Genomic DNA, 22,776 nt, shown 5'->3' on the forward strand with positions numbered 1-22,776 from the left:
TCCTCAATTAAATCTCCCCTAATTAAACCCCTCAATTAAATCCCCACAGAGGGGCCGGTCAGTGACACCAAACCCCACTTTGAGACCCCAAATCCCCCTCCCCAAGTCCCCAAATCCCCCCATAAAACCCCCATAATTTCCCCCATAAAGCCCCATATAACCCCCCATTTTCACGCCCATTTGCACACTCATTTGCACACTCACGGTGCAGAATTGGGGCATCGTGGAGCTCCTGGGAGTGACCCCAACCCCCAGTTTGAGACCCCAAATCCCCCTCCCCAAACCCCCATAAATCCCCCATAAACCCCCCATACAAACCCCCATTTCCACGCCCATTTTCACGCCCATTTGCACACCCATTTGCACACTCACGGTGTGAGACAAGGCCTCCACAGAGGGGCTATTCCCCACTTTGAGACCCCAAATCCAAGACCCCAAACCCCCCATAAATCCCCCATAAACCCCCCATATAAACCCCTTTTTCACGACCATTTCCACGCCCATTTGCACACCCATTTGCACACTCAGGGTGCAGAATTGGGGCACCACAGAGGGACCAGTCAGTGACACCAAACCCCAAATCCCCCCTATAAGTCCCCCCATAAAACCCCCATAATTTCCCCCATAAATCCCCCCTTGCACGCCCATTTTCACGCCCATTTCACACTCACGGTGCGCGAGGAGGGCGGGGCGGAGGGGCTGGTCAGGGACACCAACCCCCAAATCCCAGAGCCCAGATCCCCCTCCCCAAATCCCCAAATCCCCCCATAAATTCCCCTATAAACCCCCCATACAAACTCCCATTTCCACGCCCATTTGCACGCCCATTTGCACACTCACGGTGCAGAATTGGGGCATCATGGAGCTCCTGGGAGTGACCCCAACCCTCAAATCCCAGACCCCAAACCCCCCATAAATCCCCCCATAAAACCCCCATAATTTCCCCCATAATCCCCCCATAAATCCCCCATACAAATCCCCATTTCCACGCCCATTTGCACACCCATTTGCACACTCACGGTGTGAGACAAGGCCTCCACAAAGGGGCTATTCCCCACTTTGAGACCCCCAAATCCCCCATTTCCCCCCATAATTTCTCCCACAAACTCCCCATAAATTCCCAGTGTAAATCCCCCCTTGCACGCCCATTTTCACGCCCGTTTTCACACTCACGGTTCTCGAGGAGGGCGGGGCGGAGGGGCTGGTCAGGGACACCAAACCCCAAATCCCAAACCCCAAACCCCCCTCCCCAAACCCCCATAAATCCCCCATAATTTCCCCCATAAATCCCCCCCTTGCACGCCCATTTTCACGCCCATTTCACACTCACAGTGCACCACAGAGGGACCAGTCAATGACACCAAACCCCAAATCCAAGACCCCAAACCCCAATTCTCCCCCATAATTTCCCCCATAATCCCCCCATACAAACCCCCATTTTCACGCCCATTTTCACACCCATTTGCACACTCACGGTTCTCGAGGAGGGCGGGGCGGAGGGGCTGGTCAGGGACACCATCTCCCGCACCGCCAGGCGCAGCTTCAGGCGGTGCAGGGGGTGGGAGATCCCCAGTTCCCGTTGGATCTCGGGGTCCGACAGGTTGGCCAGGACCCCCCCGCTGCGGACATTGGCCCGACAGGCCGCCACGTACCAGGCCGGCATCCCCACCCACACCTGCGGGGGGAGAAATGGGTCTGGGGGCTCCAGAAATGGGGCTGGGGTCCCAAACATGGACACGCCGCCACGTACCAGGCCGGCATTCCCACCCACACCTGCCGGGGGAGGGAGAAAATGGGGCTGGGGGCTTCAAATTCGGGTCTGGGGGGGTTGAAAATGGGTTGGGAGGGGCTGAAAATGGGTCTGGGGGGGATGAAAGTGGGTTTGGGGGGTCTGAAATGGGTCTGGGGTCGCCAAAAATGGGTTTGGGGGCTCCAAATTTGGGTCTGGGGTACCTGAAATCGGGTTTGGGATGTCAGAAAATGGGTCTGGGGGCTCCAAAATGGGTTTAGGGTCTCCAAAAATGGGTCTGGGGGCTCCAGAAATGGGTCTGGGGTCCCTGAAATGGGTCTGGGGGGGCTGAAAGTGGATTCGGGGTCTGAAAATGGGTCTGAGGCTTCGAAATCGGGTCTGGGGGGGGGCCTAAAAATGGGTCTGGGGTCCTCAAAATGGGGGTTGGGGGGAAGAAAATGGGTCTGGGGGCTCCAAAAATGGGTCTGGGGTCGTCAAAATCGGATTTTTCCCCCTCACCTCGAGCCAGGAGACGACGGTGGGCCCGTCCCAGGCGGCGAAGGGCAACCCCTGGCGGCAGGCCTCCTCCAGGAGCTCGTGCCTGAGAGACCCCTCCCCAAATTAAATCTGAGACCCCTCCCCAAATTAACACAAAATCCCCCCAAAAAAATCCCAAAAAAATCCCCCAAAAAATCACCCAAAATTCACCAAAAATCCCAGAAATTCATCCCAAAATCCCAAATCCCCCCCAGGAGTCTCAGGGCTCCTCCAGGAGCTCGTGCCTGATGGGGAGACCCCTCCCCAAATTAACCCGAGACCCCTCCCCAAATTAACACAAAATCCCCCCAAAAATCCCCAAAAAAATCCAAAAAATTCACCCAAAATTCACTAAAATTCACCCCAAAATCAGCCCAAAATCCAAATTCTTCCCCAGGACTCTCAAGGCTCCTCCAGGAGCTCGTGCCTGAGAGACCCCTCCCCAAATTAACCCGGGACCTCTCCCCAAATTAACACAAAATCCCCCCAAAAATCCCCCAAAAAATCACCCAAAATACAAAAAATTCATCCCAAATTAACCCCAAAATCAGCCCAAAATCCCAAATCTTCCCCAGGACTCTCAGGGCTCCTCCAGGAGCTCGTGCCTGAGAGACCCCTCCCCAAATTAAATCTGAGACCCCCAAAATCCTCCCCAAATTAACACAAAATTCAAAAAAAAATCCCCCAAAAAATCCAACAAATTTCACCCAAAATTCACAAAAAATCCCAAAAATTCATCCTAAAATCCCAAATTGTCCCCAGGACTCTCAGGGCTCCTCCAGGAGCTCGTGCCTGAGAGAGACCCCTCCCCAAATTAACCCGGGACCCCCAAAATCCTCCAAAATCCTCCAAAATCCCCCCAAATTCCCCCAAAATTCTCCCAAAAATCCCCCAAAATCCTCCTAAATCCCCCCAAAATTCCTCCAAAATTCCCCCAAAATCCCCTAAAATTCCTCCCAATCCCCCCAAAATCCTCCCAAAATACGCAAATCTCCCCCAAATGCCCCCAAAATCTCCCCAAATCCCCCCAATCCTCCCAAAATCCCCTAAATTCCTCCAAATTTCCCCAAAATTTCTCCCAAATCCCCCCAAAACCCTCCTAAATCTCCCCAAAATCCCCCAAATCCCCCCAAAATTCCCCAAAATTCCCCCCAAAATCCCCCAAATCACCCCCAAATCCTCCAAATTCCCCAAAATCCTCCCAAATCCCCCCAAATCCTCCCAAAATACCCAATTCTCCCCAAAATTCTCCCCAAAATTCCCCAAAATCCCCCCAAATCCCCCCAAAAGCCTCCAAATCCCCCAAAATTTCCCCAAAATCCCTCAAAATTCCCCTAAAATCCCCCAAAATCCCCCCAAATTTCCCCAAATCTCCCAAAATCCTCTCAAATTCCCCCCAAAATCCCCCCAAATCCTCTCAAAATACCCAAAAATCCCCCAAAATTCCCCCAAAATCCCCCAAATCCTCCAAAATCCCCCAAAATCCCCCCAAAATCCTCCAAATCCCCCAAAATCCTCCCAAAAATCCCCCAAAACCTCCCAAAATTCCCTCAAATTTACCAAAATTTCCCCAAATCTCCCAAAATTCCCCCCAAATTCCCCAAATCCCCCCAAAATCCCCCAAAATCCCCCCAAAATTCCCCCAAAATCCCCCCAAAATCCCCCCAAATTTCCCCAAAATCCCCCAAATTTCCCCCAAACTCCCAAAATTTCCCCAAATTCCCCCAAAATTCTCCCCAAAAATCCCCAATTTTTTTTATTTCTCACTTTTTCTTGCTGCGCCGATCTTTGTCCACCCCCCCCGGGAGTTTGGTCAGTCCCAGCGCCTCGGGGGGTCCCAGCTCGTCCTGGGGGGTCCCGGCTGGGGAGGGGGGACAGTGAGACCCCTCCCCAAATTCCCCCCAAAAAATCCACCCCAAAAAATCCCAAAATTCCAAAAAAATTCCCAAAAAATTCCACCCCAAAATGGTCAAATTTGGCCCAAAATGGGAATTTTTCATCTCAAAATTGGGACCCTGGGAGGGTCAAGGGGGTCCTGGTTGGGGAGGGGGGACAGTGAGACCCCTCCCCAAATTCCCCCCAAAAAAATCCACCCCAAAATAACCCCAAATTTCCCAAAAAAACCCAGCAAAAATTAAAAAAAACCCCAATTTTTTAAAAAGAAAACCCTTAAAATCCACTTCAAACCCCCCAAATCGTCCCCAAAACGAGGGGGGGAGTCCTCAAGGTGAGACCCCTCCCCAAATTCCCAAAAATGTCCAAAAATTCACCCTCAGAAAAATCTCAAAATTAAAAAGAAAGAAAGAAAAAAAATCCCCCAAAAAATTCCCTCCAAAAAACCCCAAATTTTCCCCCCAGAAAACCCCCAAAAATCCCAAAAAAACCCCAAAAATTTCCCCCCCAAAAACCAAAAATTTCCCCCAAAAAATCCCAAAATTCGTCCCCAAAAAAATCCCAAAAATTTCCTCAAAAAATCCCAAATTTTTTTTTTCCCCATTTTTTTTTTTAATTTTTTTTTTCGTTTTTTTTTGGGATTTTTTTTTTTTTCCGGGGAATTTTATTTCCCATTTTTAATTTTTTTTTTTGTTTGTTTGTTTTTTGTTTTTGTTTTGTTTTGTTTTTATTTTTTTTTAGGATTTTTTGGGGGTCCCATTAATTTGGGTGGGGGTCTCACCGAGTCCTGGGGTCTCCCTGGGGGGGGGTCCCAACCTCCCCTTTTCCTTCTTCCCAAAGAGGCGCCCGATGGACGATTTGATGCTCTTTTTTTTGGGGGGAGTTTTGTGGGGGTCGGGACCCTCGGGGACCAGCCTGGGGGGGAGAAAAAAACCCAAAATTATCCCAAAATTATCCCAAAAATCAAAATTTTCACCTAAAATATACCCAGAGATCAAAATTGCCCCAAAAATTCAGATTTTTACACCAAAATTATCCCAAAAAATCAAAATTTTACACCAAAATTATCCCAAAAATTAAAAATTTCAACCCAAAATATACTCGGAGATCAAAATTATCCCAAAAAATCAAAATTTTCACCCCAAAATTATCCCAAAAATCAAAATTTCAACCCAAAATATACCCAGAGATCAAAATTACCCCAAAAAAATCAAATTTTTACCCCAAAATTATCCCAAAAATCAAAATTTTCCACCCCAAAATATACCCAGAGATCAAAATTACCCCAAAAAATCAAATTTTTACCCCAAAATTATCCCAAAAATCAAAATTTCAACCCAAAATATACCCAGAGATCAAAATTACCCCAAAAAAATCAAATTTTTACCCCAAAATTACCCCAAAAAATCAAATTTTTACCCCAAAATTATCCCAAAAATCAAAAATTTCCAACTCAAAATATACCCAGAGATCAAAATTACCCCAAAAAATCAAATTTCACCCCAAAATTATCCCAAAAATCAAAATTTTCACCTAAAATATACCCAGAGATCAAAATTGCCCCAAAAATTCAGATTTTTACACCAAAATTACCCCAAAAAACCAAATTTTTACCCCAAAATTATCCCAAAAATCAAAATTTCCAACTCAAAATACACCCAGAGATCAAAATTGCCCCAAAAAATCAAAATTTTACCCCAAAATTATCCCAAAACCCCAAAATTTCCACCCCAAAATCCACCTGGACCCCAAAATTATCCCCAAATCCCCCCAAACTCCCCCCAAATCCCCCCAGGACCCCCAAATTTCACCCCCAAATCCCCCCAAAATTCCCCCCAAAATCCCCCAAAATCCCCCAAAATCCCCCCAACACCCCCAAATCCCCCCAAAATTCCTCCCAAATCCCCCCCAAATCCCCCCAAATCCCCCCCAAATCCCCCCAAAATCCCCCCAAATCCCCCCAAACTCCCCCTAAATCCCCCCCAAATCTTCCTAGGACCCTCCAAAAATCCCCCCAAATCCCCCCTGGGACCCCCCAAATCCCCCCCAAATCTCCCCCAATCTCCCAAAAATTCCCCCCCAAATTCCCCTAAAATCCCCCCCCCGACCCCCCAAACCCCCCAAACCCCCTCAAATCTCCAAAACTCCTCCAAATCTCCCCAGGACCCCCCAAATTCCCCCCAGCACCCCCTAATCCCCCCAAATTCCCCCCAGGATCCCCCCAAATCCCCCACAAATCTTCCCAGGACCCCCCAAAACCCACCAAAATCCCCCCAGACCCCTTAAAATCCCCCCCAAATTCCCCAAAATCCCCCCAAATCCCCCTCAAAATCTCCCCCAGGACCCCCCAAATCCCCCCAAAACCCCCCAAATCCCCCTGGGACCCCCCAAAATCCCCCAAATTTACCCAAATCCCCCAAACTCCCTCCAACTCCCCCCCAAAATCCCTCAAATTCCTTCAAATCATCCCCCAAAACCCCCCAAATCCCCCAAATCCCCCCCAAATCCCCCAAATCCCCCCAGGACCCCCAAATTTCACCCCCAGGACCCCCAAATCCCCCCCAAAATCCCCCCAAATCCCCCCCAAATCCCCCTGGGACCCCCCAAAATCCCCCCCCAAATCCCCCAAATTTCCCACAATCCCCCCCAAATCCTACTAAAATTCCCCTAAAATCTTCCCAGGACCCCCCAAATCCCCCCCAAATCCCCCCAACCTTCCAAAATCCCCCCCCAAAATGCCCCCAAATTCTCTAAAATCTCCCCAAAATCCCCCCCAAATCCCCCAAATCCCCCCAAAATCCCCCCAAATCCCCCTCAAAATCTCCCCCAGGACCCCCCAAATCCTCCCCAAAACCCTCCCAGGACCCCCAAAAATCCCCCCAAATCCCCCCTAGGACCACCCAAAATCCTCCCAAAATCCCCCCAGGACCCCCAAAAATCCCCCCAAATCCCCCCAAAATCCCCTTTAAATCCCCCCAAATCCCCCTCAAAATCCCCCGAAATTCCACCAGGACCCCCGAAATTCCCCCCAAATTCCCCCCAAAACCCCCCAAATCCCCCCCAAGACCCCCCAAATCCCCCTGGAACCCCCCAAAATCGCAATTTTTCCCCCCAAACTCACTGACCCCTGTCTGTGTTCCCGGGTCTCCTCCAGCCCGGCCGGGGGGGTCCGGGGGGTCCTGGGGGGTCCCGGGGGGTCCCCAAGCCCCGCCCCCTTCTCCCCCTCCCCCCCCCGGGGCTCCTCCTTCGCCACCTGCGCCTGGAAAATATAAAATAAAATAAATAAATAAAAAATAAAAATTAATTTTTTTTTTTTTTTTTAAAGGGGAAATTTTGAGGATTTTTTTCCCAATTTTTTTTTTTTTTTTCTCTCCCGAAATTTTGGGCTTTTTTTTCCCCAAATTTTGGAGTTTTCCCCAAATTTGTCTTTTTTTCCCCAAATTTTGGGGTTTTTTTCCCCAAATTTTGATTTTTTCCCCCAAAATTTTGATTTTTTTCCCCCAAACTTTGAGGTTTTTTCCCCTAAAATTTTGATTTTTTTTTTTTCCCCCAAATTTTGACCTTTTTTCCCCAATTTTGGTGATTTTTTTTTTTTTTTTTTTTATTTTTTTTTTCCCCAAAGTTTGACCTTTTTTCCCCAAATTTTGAATTTTTTCCCCTCCCCAAATTTTGAATTTTTTCCCCTCCCCAAATTTTGGGCTTTTTCCCCAAAATTTTGATTTTTTCCCCAAAATTTTTTAATTTTTTCCCCCAAATTTGGGCTTTTTTTCCCCAATATTTTTCACTTTTTTCCCAATATTTTGATTTTTCTCCCAAATTTTTGACTTTTTCCCCAAACTTTGACTTTTTTTCCCCAAAACTTTGACTTTTTTCCCCCCAAATTTTGATTTTTTCCCCAAAATTTTGAATTTTTTCCCTCAAAACTTCGATTTTTCCCCAAAATTTTTGATTTTTTTCCCCCAAATTTTGGATTTATTTTCCCCTCCCCAAATTTTGATTTTTTTTCCCCAAATTTTTGGATTTTCTCCCCAAATTTTGGATTTTTTCCCCCCAAAATTTTGATTTTTTCCCCAAATTTTGATTTTTTTTATCCAATTTTTGACTTTTTTCCCCAAACTTTGACTTTTTTACCCCAAAATTTCGATTTTTCCCCCAAAATTTTGACTTTTTTTCCCAAAATTCCGATTTTTTTCCCCCAAACTTTGACCTTTTTTCCCCAAATTTTTGATTTTTTTCCCCAAAATTCTGATTTTTTTCCCCAAATTTTGGATTTTTTTCCCCAAAAATTTTGATTTTTTTCCCCAACCTTTGAATTCTTTCCCCAAATTTTTGAGGTTTTTTTCCCCAAAATTTTCATTTTTTCCCTAAAATTTTGATTTTTTTTTTTCCCTCACCCTCCCCAAATTTTCAGTTTTTTCCCCAAACTTGTTTTTTTTTTCCCCCAAATTTTTAATTTTTTTTCCCCAAAATTTTGATTTTTTTCCCCAAATTTTTTTTATTTTTTCCCCCAAATTTGGGCTTTTTTTCCCCAATATTTTTCATTTTTTCCCCAATATTTTGATTTTTCCCCAAATTTTGACCTTTTTCCCCCAATATTTCGATTTTTCCCCCAAAATTTCAATTTTTTCCCCCCAAAATTTTGATTTTTTTCCCCCCAAAATTTTGATTTTTTTCCCCCCAAAAATTTTGATTTTTCCCCCAAAATTTTGACTTTTTTCCCCAAAATTTTGACCTTTTTTCCCCAAACTTCGATTATTTTTCCCCAATTTTGATGGTTTTTTCTGCAAAAATTTTGATTTTTTCCCCCAAATTTTTGACTTTTTCCCCCCAAAAATTTCAATTTTTTCCCCCAAAAAATTTTGATTTTCCTCAAAAAATTCTGATTTTTTTTTTTTTCCCCCAAATTCTGGCTTTTTTTTTCCCCAAAAATTCGGTTTTTTTTCCTCCCAAATTTTTTTTTTATTTTTCTCCCAAAAATCTTGAAATTTTTTTTTTTTTCCCAAAATTTCAGGTTTTTTCTCCCAAAAATTTTGATTTTTTTTTTTTCCCCCCTCCCAAATTTTTTGCCTTTCTCTCTCACCTCCCTGTGGGGGCTGTGGGGGGGTGGGGGAGGGGCGGGTGGGGGAGGGGCGGTTCCCGTGGCTGCCCCTCCCCCCCCCCGGCCCCGCGCGGCCCCTCCCCCCTCCGCCCCTCCCCCCACGCGGCTCTGCAGCTCCTCCGCGCGCAGCTCCGTGCTCTCCTTCTCCTCCTGGATCAGCCTGAAAAATGGGACAAAAAAATTAAATTTTGGGGTCCAAAAATCCCCCAAAAAACCAAAAAATAATAAAAAAAAATTGGTCAAAATCCGACATTTTTAACCCAAAATATGTGAAATTTTCCCCAAAAAAATTTCCTTTTTTTTCCTCCTGGATCAATCTGGGGGAGGCAAAAAAATAAAATTAAATTTTTTGGGGAATCCCCAAAAATTTTGGGCATCAAAAACTCCAAAATCCCCAAAAAATTCAGTTGAAATTCCACATTTCTAACCCAAAATATGCTGAATTTATCCCAAATTATCCCCCCAAAAAAACCCAAATTTTGTAATTTTTTTGTCCTGGTTCAGCCCCAAAAAAAATTTGGGGAGTCCTCAAAAATTTTGGGCACCAAAAACCCCAAAAAAACCCAAAAAATTCTGTCAAAATCCCCAAAATTTCCATGAAAATCCCACATTTTTAACCCATAATATCCCCAAATTCTCTCTCTTTCTCCTCCTGGATCAGCCTGGAAAAAATGGGACAAAAAAATTAAAACTTTGGGGTCACAAAAAAAATCGGGACCAAAAACCTCAAAATTCCTAAAAAATTCCATCAAAATCCTCAAAAATTCCATGAAAATCTCACATTTTTAGCCCAAAATATCCTGAATTTACCCCAAAATTTCCCCCCAAAAATCCCAAATTTTGTCATTTTTTTTTCTCCAGGGGGTCCCGAAAAATTTTAGACCCAAAAAACACCAAAAAATCCCCAAAAAAACCCACCAAGAAATTCCATGAAAATCTCAAATTTTTAGCCCAAAATATCCCCAAATTCTCTCTCCTTCTCCTCCTGGATCAGCCTGGAATAAATGGGATAAAAAAAATTAAAATTTTGGGGTCCCAAATCCACAAAAAAACCCCACCAAAAAACACAAAAAAATCCCAAAAAATTTGGTCAAAATCGCACATTTTTAGCCCAAAATACCCAAAAAAACCCAATTTTTTTGTCCATTTTTCTCCTTCTGGGTCGTTCTGGGGTTCCCCAAAAATTTGGGCACCAAAAACCCCCAAAAAAATCCCAAAAATTGGTTCAAAATCCCAAATTTTTAGCCCAAATTATCAAAAAAAAAAAAAAAAAAATCTCCTTTTTTTCTCCTTTTGAATCTATCGAAGGGGAGGCAAAAAGTCAAATTAAATTTTTTGGGGATCCGCAAAAAAAATTTGAGACCCAAAACCCCTGAAAAACCCCAAAAAATCCCCCCAAAAATTCCATGAAAATCCGACATTTTTAGCCCAAATTATGTGAAATTTCGTCCCCAAAAATTCTCCTTTTTTTTGTCCTTATGGATCAAAAATTTGGGACCCAAAATTCAAAACCCCCCCCCCAAAAATTCCATCAAAATCCTCAAAAAATTCCATGAAAATCCCACATTTTTAACCCAAATTATCCCCAAAAATATCCCCAAATTCTCTCTCCTTCTCCTCCTGGATCAGCCTGGGGGCAAAAAATACAAAAAAAATTAAATTTTGGGGTCCAAAAATCCCCCCAAAAAAACCCCAAAAAAATAATAAAAAAAAAATTGGTCAAAATCCGACATTTTTAACCCAAAATATGTGAAATTTTCCCCCAAAAAATTTCCTTTTTTTTTTTCCTCCTGGATCAATCTGGGGGAGGCAAAAAAATAAAATTAAATTTTTTGGGGGGTCCCCAAAAATTTCGGGCATCAAAAACTCCAAAATCCCCCAAAAATTCAGTTGAAATTCCACATTTCTAACCCAAAAATATGCTGAATTTATCCCAAATTATCCCCCCAAAAAACCCAAATTTTGTAATTTTTTTGTCCTGGTTCAGCCCCAAAAAAAAATTTGGGGAGTCCTCAAAAATTTTGGGCACCAAAAACCCAAAAAAACCCCAAAAAATTCTGTCAAAATCCCCAAAATTTCCGTGATAATCCCACATTTTTAACCCATAATATCCCCAAATTCTCTCTCTTTCTCCTCCTGGATCAGCCTGGAAAAAATGGGACAAAAAAATTAAAACTTTGGGGTCACAAAAAAAATCGGGACCAAAAACCTCAAAATTCCTAAAAAATTCCATCAAAATCCTCAAAAATTCCATGAAAATCTCACGGTTTTTAGCCCAAAATATCCTGAATTTACCCCAAAATTTCCCCCCAAAAATCCCAAATTTTGTCATTTTTTTTTCTCCAGGGGGTCCCGAAAAATTTTAGACCTAAAAAACACCAAAAAATCCCAAAAAAAAATCAAGAAATTCCATGAAAATCTCACATTTTTAGCCCAAAATATCCCCAAAAATATCCCCAAATTCTCTCTCCTTCTCCTCCTGGATCAGCCTGGAATAAATGGGATAAAAAAAATTAAAATTTTGGGGTCCCAAATCCACAAAAAAAACCCACCAAAAAACACAAAAAAATCCCAAAAAATTTGGTCAAAATCGCACATTTTTAGCCCAAAATATCCAAAAAAACCCATTTTTTTTTTGTCCATTTTTCTCCTTCTGGGTCGTTCTGGGGTTCCCCAAAAATTTGGGCACCAAAAACCCCAAAAAAATCCCAAAAATTGGTTCAAAATCCCAAATTTTTAGCCCAAATTATCAAAAAAAAAAAAAAAAAAAATCTCCTTTTTTCTCCTTTTGAATCTATCGAAGGGGAGGCAAAAAGTCAAATTAAATTTTTTGGGGATCCGCAAAAAAAATTTGAGACCCAAAACCCCTGAAAAACCCCAAAAAAATCCCCCAAAAATTCCATGAAAATCCGACACTTTTAGCCCAAATTATGTGAAATTTCGTCCCCAAAAATTCTCCTTTTTTTTGTCCTTATGGATCAAAAATTTGGGACCCAAAATTCAAAACCCCCCCCAAAAAAATTCCATCAAAATCCTCAAAAAATTCCATGAAAATCCCACATTTTTAACCCAAATTATCCCCAAAAATATCCCCAAATTCTCTCTCCTTCTCCTCCTGGATCAGCCTGGGGGCAAAAAATACAAAAAAAATTAAATTTTGGGGTCCAAAAATCCCCCAAAAAAACCAAAAAAATAATAATAAAAAAATTGGTCAAAATCCGACATTTTTAACCCAAAATATGTGAAATTTTCCCCAAAAAATTTCTTTTTTTTTTCCTCCTGGATCGATCTGGGGGAGGCAAAAAATAAAATTAAATTTTTTGGGGGTCCCCAAAAATTTTGGGCATCAAAAACTCCAAAATCCTCAAAAAATTCAGTTGAAATTCCACATTTCTAACCCAAAATATGCTGAATTTATCCCAAATTATCCCCCCAAAAAACCCAAATTTTGTAATTTTTTTGTCCTGGTTCAGCCCCCAAAAAATTTGGGGAGTCCTCAAAAATTTTGGGCACCAAAAACCCCAAAAAAAACCCAAAAAATTCTGTCAAAATCCCCAAAATTTCCGTGATAATCCCACATTTTTAACCCATAATATCCCCAAATTCTCTCTCTTTCTCCTCCTGGATCAGCCTGGAAAAAATGGGACAAAAAAATTAAAACTTTGGGGTCACAAAAAAAATTGGGACCAAAAACCTCAAAATTCCTAAAAAATTCCATCAAAATCCTCAACAATTCCATGAAAATCTCACGTTTTTAGCCCAAAATATCCTGAATTTACCCCAAAATTTCCCCCCAAAAATCCCAAATTTTGTCATTTTTTTTTCTCCAGGGGGTCCCGAAAAATTTTAGACCCAAAAAACACCAAAAAATCCCCAAAAAAAAACCACCAAGAAATTCCATGAAAATCTCAAATTTTTAGCCCAAAATATCCCCAAAATATCCCCAAATTCTCTCTCCTTCTCCTCCTGGATCAGCCTGGAATAAATGGGATAAAAAAAATTAAAATTTTGGGGTCCCAAATCCACAAAAAAACCACCAAAAAACACAAAAAATCCCAAAAAATTTGGTCAAAATCGCACATTTTTAGCCCAAAATATCCAAAAAAACCCATTTTTTTTTGTCCATTTTTCTCGTTCTGGGTCGTTCTGGGGTTCCCCAAAAATTTGGGCACCAAAAACCCCCAAAAAATCCCAAAAATTGGTTCAAAATCCCAAATTTTTAGCCCAAATTATCAAAAAAAAAAAAAAAAAAAAATCTCCTTTTTTCTCCTTTTGAATCTATCGAAGGGGAGGCAAAAAGTCAAATTAAATTTTTTGGGGATCCGCAAAAAAAATTTGAGACCCAAAACCCCTGAAAAACCCCAAAAAAATCCCCCAAAAATTCCATGAAAATCCGACATTTTTAGCCCAAATTATGTGAAATTTCGTCCCCAAAAATTCTCCTTTTTTTGTCCTTATGGATCAAAAATTTGGGACCCAAAATTCAAAACCCCCCCCCCAAAAATTCCATCAAAATCCTCAAAAAATTCCATGAAAATCCCACATTTTTAACCCAAATTATCCCCAAAAATATCCCCAAATTCTCTCTCCTTCTCCTCCTGGATCAGCCTGGGGGCAAAAAATACAAAAAAAAATTAAATTTTGGGGTCCAAAAATCCCCCAAAAAAACCCCAAAAAAATAATAAAAAAAAAATTGGTCAAAATCCGACATTTTTAACCCAAAATATGTGAAATTTTCCCCAAAAAATTTCCTTTTTTTTTTCCTCCTGGATCAATCTGGGGGAGGCAAAAAAATAAAATTAAATTTTTTGGGGGGGTCCCCAAAAATTTTGGGCATCAAAAACTCCAAAATCCCCCAAAAATTCAGTTGAAATTCCACATTTCTAACCCAAAATATGCTGAATTTATCCCAAATTATCCCCCCAAAAAACCCAAATTTTGTAATTTTTTTGTCCTGGTTCAGCCCCCAAAAAAAATTTGGGGAGTCCTCAAAAATTTTGGGCACCAAAAACCCCCAAAAAAACCCAAAAAATTCTGTCAAAATCCCCAAAATTTCCGTGATAATCCCACATTTTTAACCCATAATATCCCCAAATTCTCTCTCTTTCTCCTCCTGGATCAGCCTGGAAAAAATGGGACAAAAAAATTAAAACTTTGGGGTCACAAAAAAAATTGGGACCAAAAACCTCAAAATTCCTCAAAAATTCCATCAAAATCCTCAACAATTCCATGAAAATCTCACGTTTTTAGCCCAAAATATCCTGAATTTACCCCGAAATTTCCCCCAAAAATCCCAAATTTTGTCATTTTTTTTTCTCCAGGGGGTCCCGAAAAATTTTAGACCTAAAAAACACCAAAAAATCCCAAAAAAAAACCACCAAGAAATTCCATGAAAATCTCACATTTTTAGCCCAAAATATCCCCAAAAATATCCCCAAATTCTCTCTCCTTCTCCTCCTGGATCAGCCTGGGGGCAAAAAATACAAAAAAAATTAAATTTTGGGGTCCAAAAATCCCCCCAAAAAAACCCAAAAAAAATAATAAAAAAAAAATTGGTCAAAATCCGACATTTTTAACCCAAAATATGTGAAATTTTCCCCCAAAAAATTTCCTTTTTTTTTCCTCCTGGATCAATCTGGGGGAGGCAAAAAAATAAAATTAAATTTTTTGGGGGGTCCCCAAAAATTTTGGGCATCAAAAACTCCAAAATCCCCAAAAAATTCAGTTGAAATTCCACATTTCTAACCCAAAATATGCTGAATTTATCCCAAATTATCCCCCCAAAAACCCAAATTTTGTAATTTTTTTGTCCTGGTTCAGCCCCCAAAAAATTTGGGGAGTCCTCAAAAATTTTGGGCACCAAAAACCCAAAAAAAACCCAAAAAATTCTGTCAAAATCCCCAAAATTTCCGTGATAATCCCACATTTTTAACCCATAATATCCCCAAATTCTCTCTCTTTCTCCTCCTGGATCAGCCTGGAAAAAATGGGACAAAAAAATTAAAATTTTGGGGTCACAAAAAAAATTGGGACCAAAAACCTCAAAATTCCTAAAAAATTCCATCAAAATCCTCAACAATTCCATGAAAATCTCACATTTTTAGCCCAAAATATCCTGAATTTACCCCAAAATTTCCCCCCAAAAATCCCAAATTTTGTCATTTTTTTTTCTCCAGGTTGTCCCGAAAAATTTTAGACCCAAAAAACACCAAAAAATCCCAAAAAAACATCAAGAAATTCCATGAAAATCTCAAATTTTTAGCCCAAAATATCCCCAAATTCTCTCTCCTTCTCCTCCTGGATCAGCCTGGGACAAAAAACAGAAAATAATTAAATTTTTAGGGAGTTTCCAAAATTTTTGGGGTCCCAAGATCCTGAAAATCAAAAAAAATCCCAAAAAATTTGGTCAAAATCTGACATTTTTAGCCCAAATTATGCAAATTTTCTCCCCCCAAAAAATCTCATTTTTTCTCCTCCTGGATCAGCCTGGGATGGGGAAAAAAAGAGAAAAAAAATTAAAATTTTGGGGGTTTGAGAGTTTTGGGATTTTGGGGGAATTTTGTGGAAATTTGGGGAGTTTCTTGGGGGATTTTGGGGGAAAATCTCTGAATTTTGGGGAAAAATTATCAGATTTTGGGAGAAAATTGCTGAATTTTGATAGAAAATCCCTGAATTTTGATGAAAAATCCCTGAATTTTGGGTTAAAACTCTGAAATTTGGTGGAAATCTGAATTTTGATGAAAAATCTCTGAATTTTGACAGAAAATTATTGAATTTTGACAGAAAATTACTGAATTTTAATGGAAAAATCACCAAATTTTGATGGAAAATCACCGAATTTTGGGGTAAAATCCCCAAATTTTGGGGGAAAATCACAGAATTTTTGGGATTTTTGAACAATCCCATATTTTTATCTCCCCAAATTTTTTTTTTTTTTTGTTTTTCACTGACTTGATCTCCTTGTTGATGCCTCGAGCTGCTCCTGGGGGGGAAATTGGGGGAAAATCCCTGAATTTGGGGAGAAAATCCCTGAATTTTGGGGGTTTGAGAGTTCTGGGATGAATTCGGGAATTTTGGGGGGATTTTGGGAGTTTTGGGAGGATTTTGGGGGGAAAATCTCCAAATTTTGACAAAAAATCTTCGAATTTTGATGGAAAAATTGCCAAAGTTTGATGAAAAATCTGAATTTTGATGGAAAAAAATCCCTGAAATTTGGCGGAAATCTGAATTTTAATGGAAAATCTTTGAATTTTGATGGAAAACTACTGGATTTTGATGGAAAATTATTGAATTTAGATGGAAAATTACTGAATTTAGATGGAAAATCTTGGAATTTCGATGGAAAAATCACCAAATTTTGGGGTAAAATCACCGAATTTTGGGTAAATCTGAATTTTGATGGAAAAACCCTGAATTTTTTGAGAAAATTACTGAATTTTAATGGAAAATTATTGAATTTTGATCGAAAAATCACCAAATTTTGATGGATAATCCCCAAATTTTGGGGTAAAATCACAGAATTTTTGGGAGTTTTGAACAATCCCATATTTTTATCTCCCCAAATTTAATTTTTTTTTTGTTTTTCACTGACTTGATCTCCTCGTTGGTGCCTCGAGCTGCTCCTGGGGGGGAAACTGGGGGAAAATCCCTGAATTTTGGGCATTTGAGAGTTTTGGGGGGATTTTGATGGAAAATCTCTGAATTTTGATGGAAAATCACCGAATTTTGGGGTAAAATCACCAAGTTTTGGGGGAAAATCGCTGGATTTGGGGGTTTGAGAGTTCTGGGGGGAATTTGGGGGATTTTGATGGAAAATCTTTGAATTTTGGGGAAAATTACTGAATTTTGACAGAAAATTATTGAATTTTGGGGAAAAATCTCTGAATTTCGATGGAAAAATCTCTGAATTTTGGATAAATCTGAATTTTGATTGGAAAAATATTGAATTTTTGAAGAAAATCTCTGAATTTTAATGGAAAATCAACAAATTTTGATGGAAAATCCCCAAATTTTGGGGTAAAATCACCAAATTTTCATAGAAAATCCCTGAATTTTGGCGGAAATCCGAATTTTGATGGAAAATCTCTGAATTTTGACAGAAAATTACTGAATTTTAATGGAAAAATCACCAAATTTTGATGGAAAATCACTGAATTTTGGGGTAAAATCACCATTTTTTGGGGTAAAATCACCGAATTTTTGGGGTAAAATCACAGAATTTTGGGTTTTTTTGAGTAATCTTGGATTTTTTTTGTTTTTCACTGACTTGATCTCCTTGTTGATGGCCTCGAGCTGCTCCTGCAGCATCACGGCCAGGGTCTGCACGTCCGTCTGTCCCCCCGGGGAGGGCGGCCCCGGGACCCCCCCCGGGACCCCCCGGGAATCCTCCGAGTCCGAGCCCGACGGGGGAGGCTCCCACTCCTGGGAATAAAAAAAAATAATATTTAAATTAATTTAAATTAAAATATTTAAAATAAAAATTTAAAAAAAAAAAAAAAATTGAAAAAAATAATAATATAAAAAAATAATTTAAAAAATTTTAAAAATAAAATAAATAAATTAAAATAAATTAAAATAAATTTAAAAATCATTTTTAAAAAAGTCAAAAATGAAATTTAAAAAAAAAAAAAGGAAAAAATTAAAACAAGTTTTGACAGTTTTTTTAAAAAAACAATTTTAAAAAAATTGAAAAAAATTTTAAAAAATTAAAAACAAATTAAAAAAAATAAAATACATTAAAATAAATGAAAAATTTTAAAAAAATTTAAGAAAAAATTTTAAAATTAAAAAAAATAAAATAAATTTTTAAAAAAATTAAAAATTAAAATAAAATTTAAAAAATTAAATAAAATTTAAAAAAAATTGGGGTTTTTTGAGTGGAATTGTGGGAATTGTGAGGGGGGAATTGGGGGGTTTTTGAGGGGTGAAATTATGGGGGGGATTTATGGGAGGATTTGTCATCCTAAAAGGTTCAGAATTCCAGCTCAAAACCAGCAAAAATTAAGATCAAAACGTGGTAATTCTGTGCCCTCAAAATTCCCAAAATTACAGCCCAAAGCACCCAAAATTTCACCCCAAAATATGCGACTTCTGGACCCAAAAATCCCAAAAATTCTGCCCCGAAAATTCCCAAAATTTCACCCCAAATTCATCAAAAGTTTGCCCCAAAATCTGCGAATTTTGCCCCCCCCAAACCCCCCAACCCCCCCAATTTCTCCAAATTTCCCCCAAAACCTCCCAAAATCCCCCGAAAACCCCCCAATCCCCCCCCAATCCCCCCAAAATCTCCCCAAATCTCCCCAAAATCCCCCCCAAAAACCTCCCAAATCTCCCCAAATCCCCCTCAAACTTCCCCAAATCCCTCCCAGGAGCCCCAAAATCCCCCAAAATCCCCCCAAATCCCCCCAATTCCCCCCAAATCCCCCCAAAATCCCCCCAAATCTCCCTAAAAATCCCCAATTCTCTCCCCCCAAAAAACCCCCAAATCTTCCAAAAAATCTCCCAAAATCCCCCCAAAATCCCCCAAAGCCCCCAAATCCCCCCAAAATCCTCCCAGGACCCCCTGACTGCCCCCAAATCCCCCCAAATCTCCCCAATTCCTCCCCAAATCTCCCCAAATCCCCCCAAAAATCCCCCAAATTCCCCCAAATCCACCTAAATATTCCCCAAATCCCCCCCAGGACCCCCAAATCCCCCCAAATCTCCCCAAAATCCCCTCAGGACTCCCTGACCTCCCCAAATCCCCCCAAAATCCAAAATCCCCTCCCAAATCCCCCCCAAAATCTCCCCAAATCCCTCCCAGGAGCCCCAAAATCCCCCCAAATCTCCCTAAAAATCCCCAAAATCCCCAAATCCCCCCAAATTCCCACAAATCACCCCGAATCTCCCCAAAACCCCCCAACATCCCCCCAAAATCCCCCCAAATCCCCAAAAATCCCTAAAAATCCCCCCAAATCCACCCAAAACCTCCCAAAATTCCCCCCAAATTTCCCCCAAAATCCAAAATCCCCTCCCAAATTCTGCCAAATTCCCCCAAATCCCCCCAAAACCTCCCAAAATCCCCCCAAATCTCCCTAAAAATCCCAATTTTTCCCCCCAAAATCTCCCTCACCTCCTCCTTGGGGGGCGCCCACCGGCCCTTCCTGCCCCTCCGGGGGGGCCCGTGGGGCTCCAGGGGGGATTTGGGGGGTCCCGGGGGGTACCGGAGCTCCAGGGCACTGCCCGGGAGGGACCTGGGGGGGAAAAAATTGGGGGGAAAAGACCCCCAGGGACCCCTGAGAGGGGGTTTGGGGGTCCTGGGGCAAAATTTGGGGAAATTTGAGGGGTCCTGGGGGGATTTGGGGGGATTTTGGGGGGATTTTGGGGGGATTTGGGGGGATTTTGGGGGGTCCTGGGGGGATTTGGGGGGATTTGGGGGGGATTTTGGGGGTCCTGGGGGGATTTGGGGGGATTTGAGGGGGATTTTGGGGGGATTTGGGGGGATTTGGGGGGGATTTTGGGGGGTCCTGGGGGGATTTTGGGGGGATTTGGGGGGATTTTGGGGGGATTTGGGGGGGATTTTGGGGGGTCCTGGGGGGATTTTGGGGGGATTTGGGGGTTTCTGGGGGGATTTGGGGACTTTTGGGGGGATTTTGGGGCATCCCTGGGGGGATTTGGGGGGATTTTGGAGGGTCCTGGGGGGATTTGGGGAGATTTTGGGGGGATTTTGGGGGTCCTGGGGGGATTTGGGGGGGATTTGGGGGGGATTTTGGGGGGATTTGGGGGATTTGGGGGGATTTGGGGGGATTTGGGGGGGATTTTGGGGGGTTCTGGGGGGATTTTGGGGGGATTTTGGGGGGATTTGGGGGGATTTTGGGGGGATTTGGGGGGGATTTGGGGGGATTTGGGGGGATTTTGGGGGGATTTGGGGGGATTTGGGGGGGATTTTGGGGGGTTTTGGGGGGATTTGGGGAGATTTTGGGGGGTCCTGGGGGGATTTGGGGAGATTTTGGGGGGGATTTGGGGAGATTTTGGGGGGGATTTGGGGGGATTTGGGGGGGATTTGGGGGGGATTTTAGGGGATTTTGGGGGTCCTGGGGGATTTTGGGGGGATTTGGGGGGGATTTGGGGGGATTTGGGGGGGATTTGGGGGGTCCCGGGGGGATTTGGGAGCTCCAGGGCGCTGCCCGGGAGGGACCTGGGGGGGCAAAAATTGGGGGAAAAGACCCCCAGGGACCCCTGAGAGGGGGATTTGGGGCAAATTTGGGGGTCCTGGGGCAAATTCAGGGGGGATTTGGGGGGATTTGGGGGGAATTGGGGCATTTTGGGGGGGATTTGGGGGTCCTGGGGGTGAAATTTGGGGGTCCTGGGGGGATTTGTGAAAATTTTTGGGGAGATTTTGGGATTTTTGGGGTTTTTTTTGGGATTTTTTTTTTTTTGGGGGGGGGTGGGGTTTGGGGGCTTTTTTTGGGATTTTTTTGGGATTTTTCGGTGGTTTTTTTAATTTATTTTTTGGGGTTTTTTTTTTAATTTGGGGAAATTTTTTTGTGTTTTTTTTTTTTTTTAATTTTTGGGGGTTTTGGGAGGGTTTTTTTGGGATTTTTTGAGGGATTTTTTGGGGGATTTTTTTTTTTTTTAATTTTTGGGGTTTTTTTGGGTTTTTTGGGGATTTTTGGGGGGGATTTTTTATTTTATTTCTTTTTTGGTTGTTTTTTTTTTTTTTTAATTTGGGGGTTTTGAGGTTTTTTTGAGGAATTTTTTTTGGATTTTTTTGGATTTTTTGGGATTTTTTTTTTATTTTGGGGATTTTTTTTGGAATTTTTTTGGTTTTTTTTGGGATTTTTTGGGGGGATTTTTTTGGTTTTTTTAATTTGTTTTGGGGGGTTTTTTTTATTATTTTTTTGGGTTTTTTTCAGGTTTTTTGGGGATTATTTGAATTTTTTTTTATTTTGGGGTTTGTTTTTTTTTGTTTTTTTGGGGAATTTTTTGGGATTTTTTGGGGCGGTGTTGATTTTTTTTTTTTAAATTATTTTTTGGGGTTTTTTAAAAATTTTTTGGGTTATTTTGGGGGTTTTTTTGGGTGTTTTTACCTGGAATAAGAAGCTCCGGGGCGGCCCCTGAGCTGGTCGAGCTCGAGCTGCATTCGCTCCATTTCTGCCAAAAGCTGCTCCTGGAGGGGAAAAATCACAATTTTGGGGCAAATTCTTGAGATTTTGGGAAAAAAATCACAAATTTATCCCAAAAATCCCCCAAAAAATCCTCAAAAATCCTCAAAAAACAACAAAAAAATCCCCCAAAAAACCCCAAAATCCCCCAAAAAAATTAAAAAAACCAAAAAAAATTCCCCAAAAATCCTCAAAAAAAAATCACAAAAAAATTCCAAAAAAATCCCCCAAAAATCTCAAAAAAATTCCTCAAAAAATTCCAAAAAAAATCCCAAAAAAATAAAGAAAAAAAAAAATCCCCCCCCCAAAAAAATTCCCCAAAAAATCCCCCCAAAATTATTAAAAAATAAAATAAAAAAAAATCCCAAAAAATCCCCCAAAAATTCCAAACAAATTCCAAAAAAATCCCCAAAAAATCCCCAAAAAATCCTCAAAAAATCCCCAAAAAATCCTAAAAAAATTAAAATAAAAATTAATAAAATATTGAAAAAAATCCCCCCCCCCAAAAAAAAGAAATTTAAAAAAATCAAAAATACACCAAAAAAAAAATTTAAAAAAAAAATCAAAAAAAATCCCCTCAAAAATTTTTAAAAATCTGGATAAAAAAATCCCCCAAATTATTTTAAAAAAGTTTAAAAATACCCCCCAAAAAATCTGAAAAAATTACTTAAAAATCAAAAAAAAAATCAAAAAAATCTCAAAAAAATCCAAAAAAATCCCAAAAAATTCCAAAAAAATTCCAAAAAAATTCCAAAAAATTCCAAAAAAGTTCCCAAAAAATTCCAAAAAAATTCCAAAAAAATTCCAAAAAATTCCAAAAAAAATTTCCAAAAAAATCCCAAAAAATTCCAAAAAAAGCAAAAAAATCCAAAAAAAATCCAAAAAAATCCAAAAAAATCCAAAAAAATTCAAAAAAATTTCCAAAAAATTCCAAAAAATTTCAAAAATATGCAAAAAAAAATCAAAAAAAATTTCAAAAAAAAAAATCAAAAAAATTCCAAATAAATTCCAAAAAAAAAAACCAAAAAAAACTTTAAAAAATCCCAAAGAATCCCCAAAAAAATCCAAAAAAATTGCAAAAAATTCCAAAAAAATCCCAAAAAATTTCCAAATAAATTCAAAAAAAATTCCCCAAAAAATCTCAAAAAAAATCCAAAAAAATCTCAAAAAAAATCCCAAAAAATCCCCCCAAAATAAAAAAAAATCCCAAAAACATCTCAAAAAATCCAGAAAAATTCCAAAAAACCTCAAAAATCTCAAAAAAATCCCCAAAAAATTCCAAAATACCCCCAAAAAATTTCCAAAAAAAAAAATTCCAAAAACTTCCAAAAAAATCCCCAAAAAATTCCAAAAAAAATTCCAAAAAAATCCCGAAA

General features: G+C 40.5%; 1 protein-coding gene across 1 annotated transcript in view; it reads right to left on the reverse strand.

Moving 5' to 3' along the window:
• PPFIA3 (PTPRF interacting protein alpha 3) overlaps positions 1–22,776 on the reverse strand; it is a gene marked incomplete at both ends in the record, with an annotated part of 46,054 nt that overhangs the window by 10,005 nt on the left and 13,273 nt on the right. The window contains 9 exons of the mRNA XM_083882127.1: positions 1,475–1,675; positions 2,249–2,330; positions 4,034–4,127; positions 4,941–5,074; positions 7,285–7,451; positions 9,360–9,417; positions 17,524–17,702; positions 19,369–19,489; positions 21,326–21,405. Of these exons, the coding sequence (XP_083738253.1) occupies positions 1,475–1,675; positions 2,249–2,330; positions 4,034–4,127; positions 4,941–5,074; positions 7,285–7,451; positions 9,360–9,417; positions 17,524–17,702; positions 19,369–19,489; positions 21,326–21,405 (1,116 nt within the window). The remainder of the gene's footprint in view (positions 1–1,474; positions 1,676–2,248; positions 2,331–4,033; positions 4,128–4,940; positions 5,075–7,284; positions 7,452–9,359; positions 9,418–17,523; positions 17,703–19,368; positions 19,490–21,325; positions 21,406–22,776) is intronic.

The sequence above is a fragment of the Zosterops lateralis genome, assembly GCF_965231275.1.
Source record: "Zosterops lateralis genome assembly, chromosome: 37".
Classification (NCBI taxonomy): Eukaryota; Metazoa; Chordata; class Aves; order Passeriformes; family Zosteropidae; genus Zosterops; species Zosterops lateralis.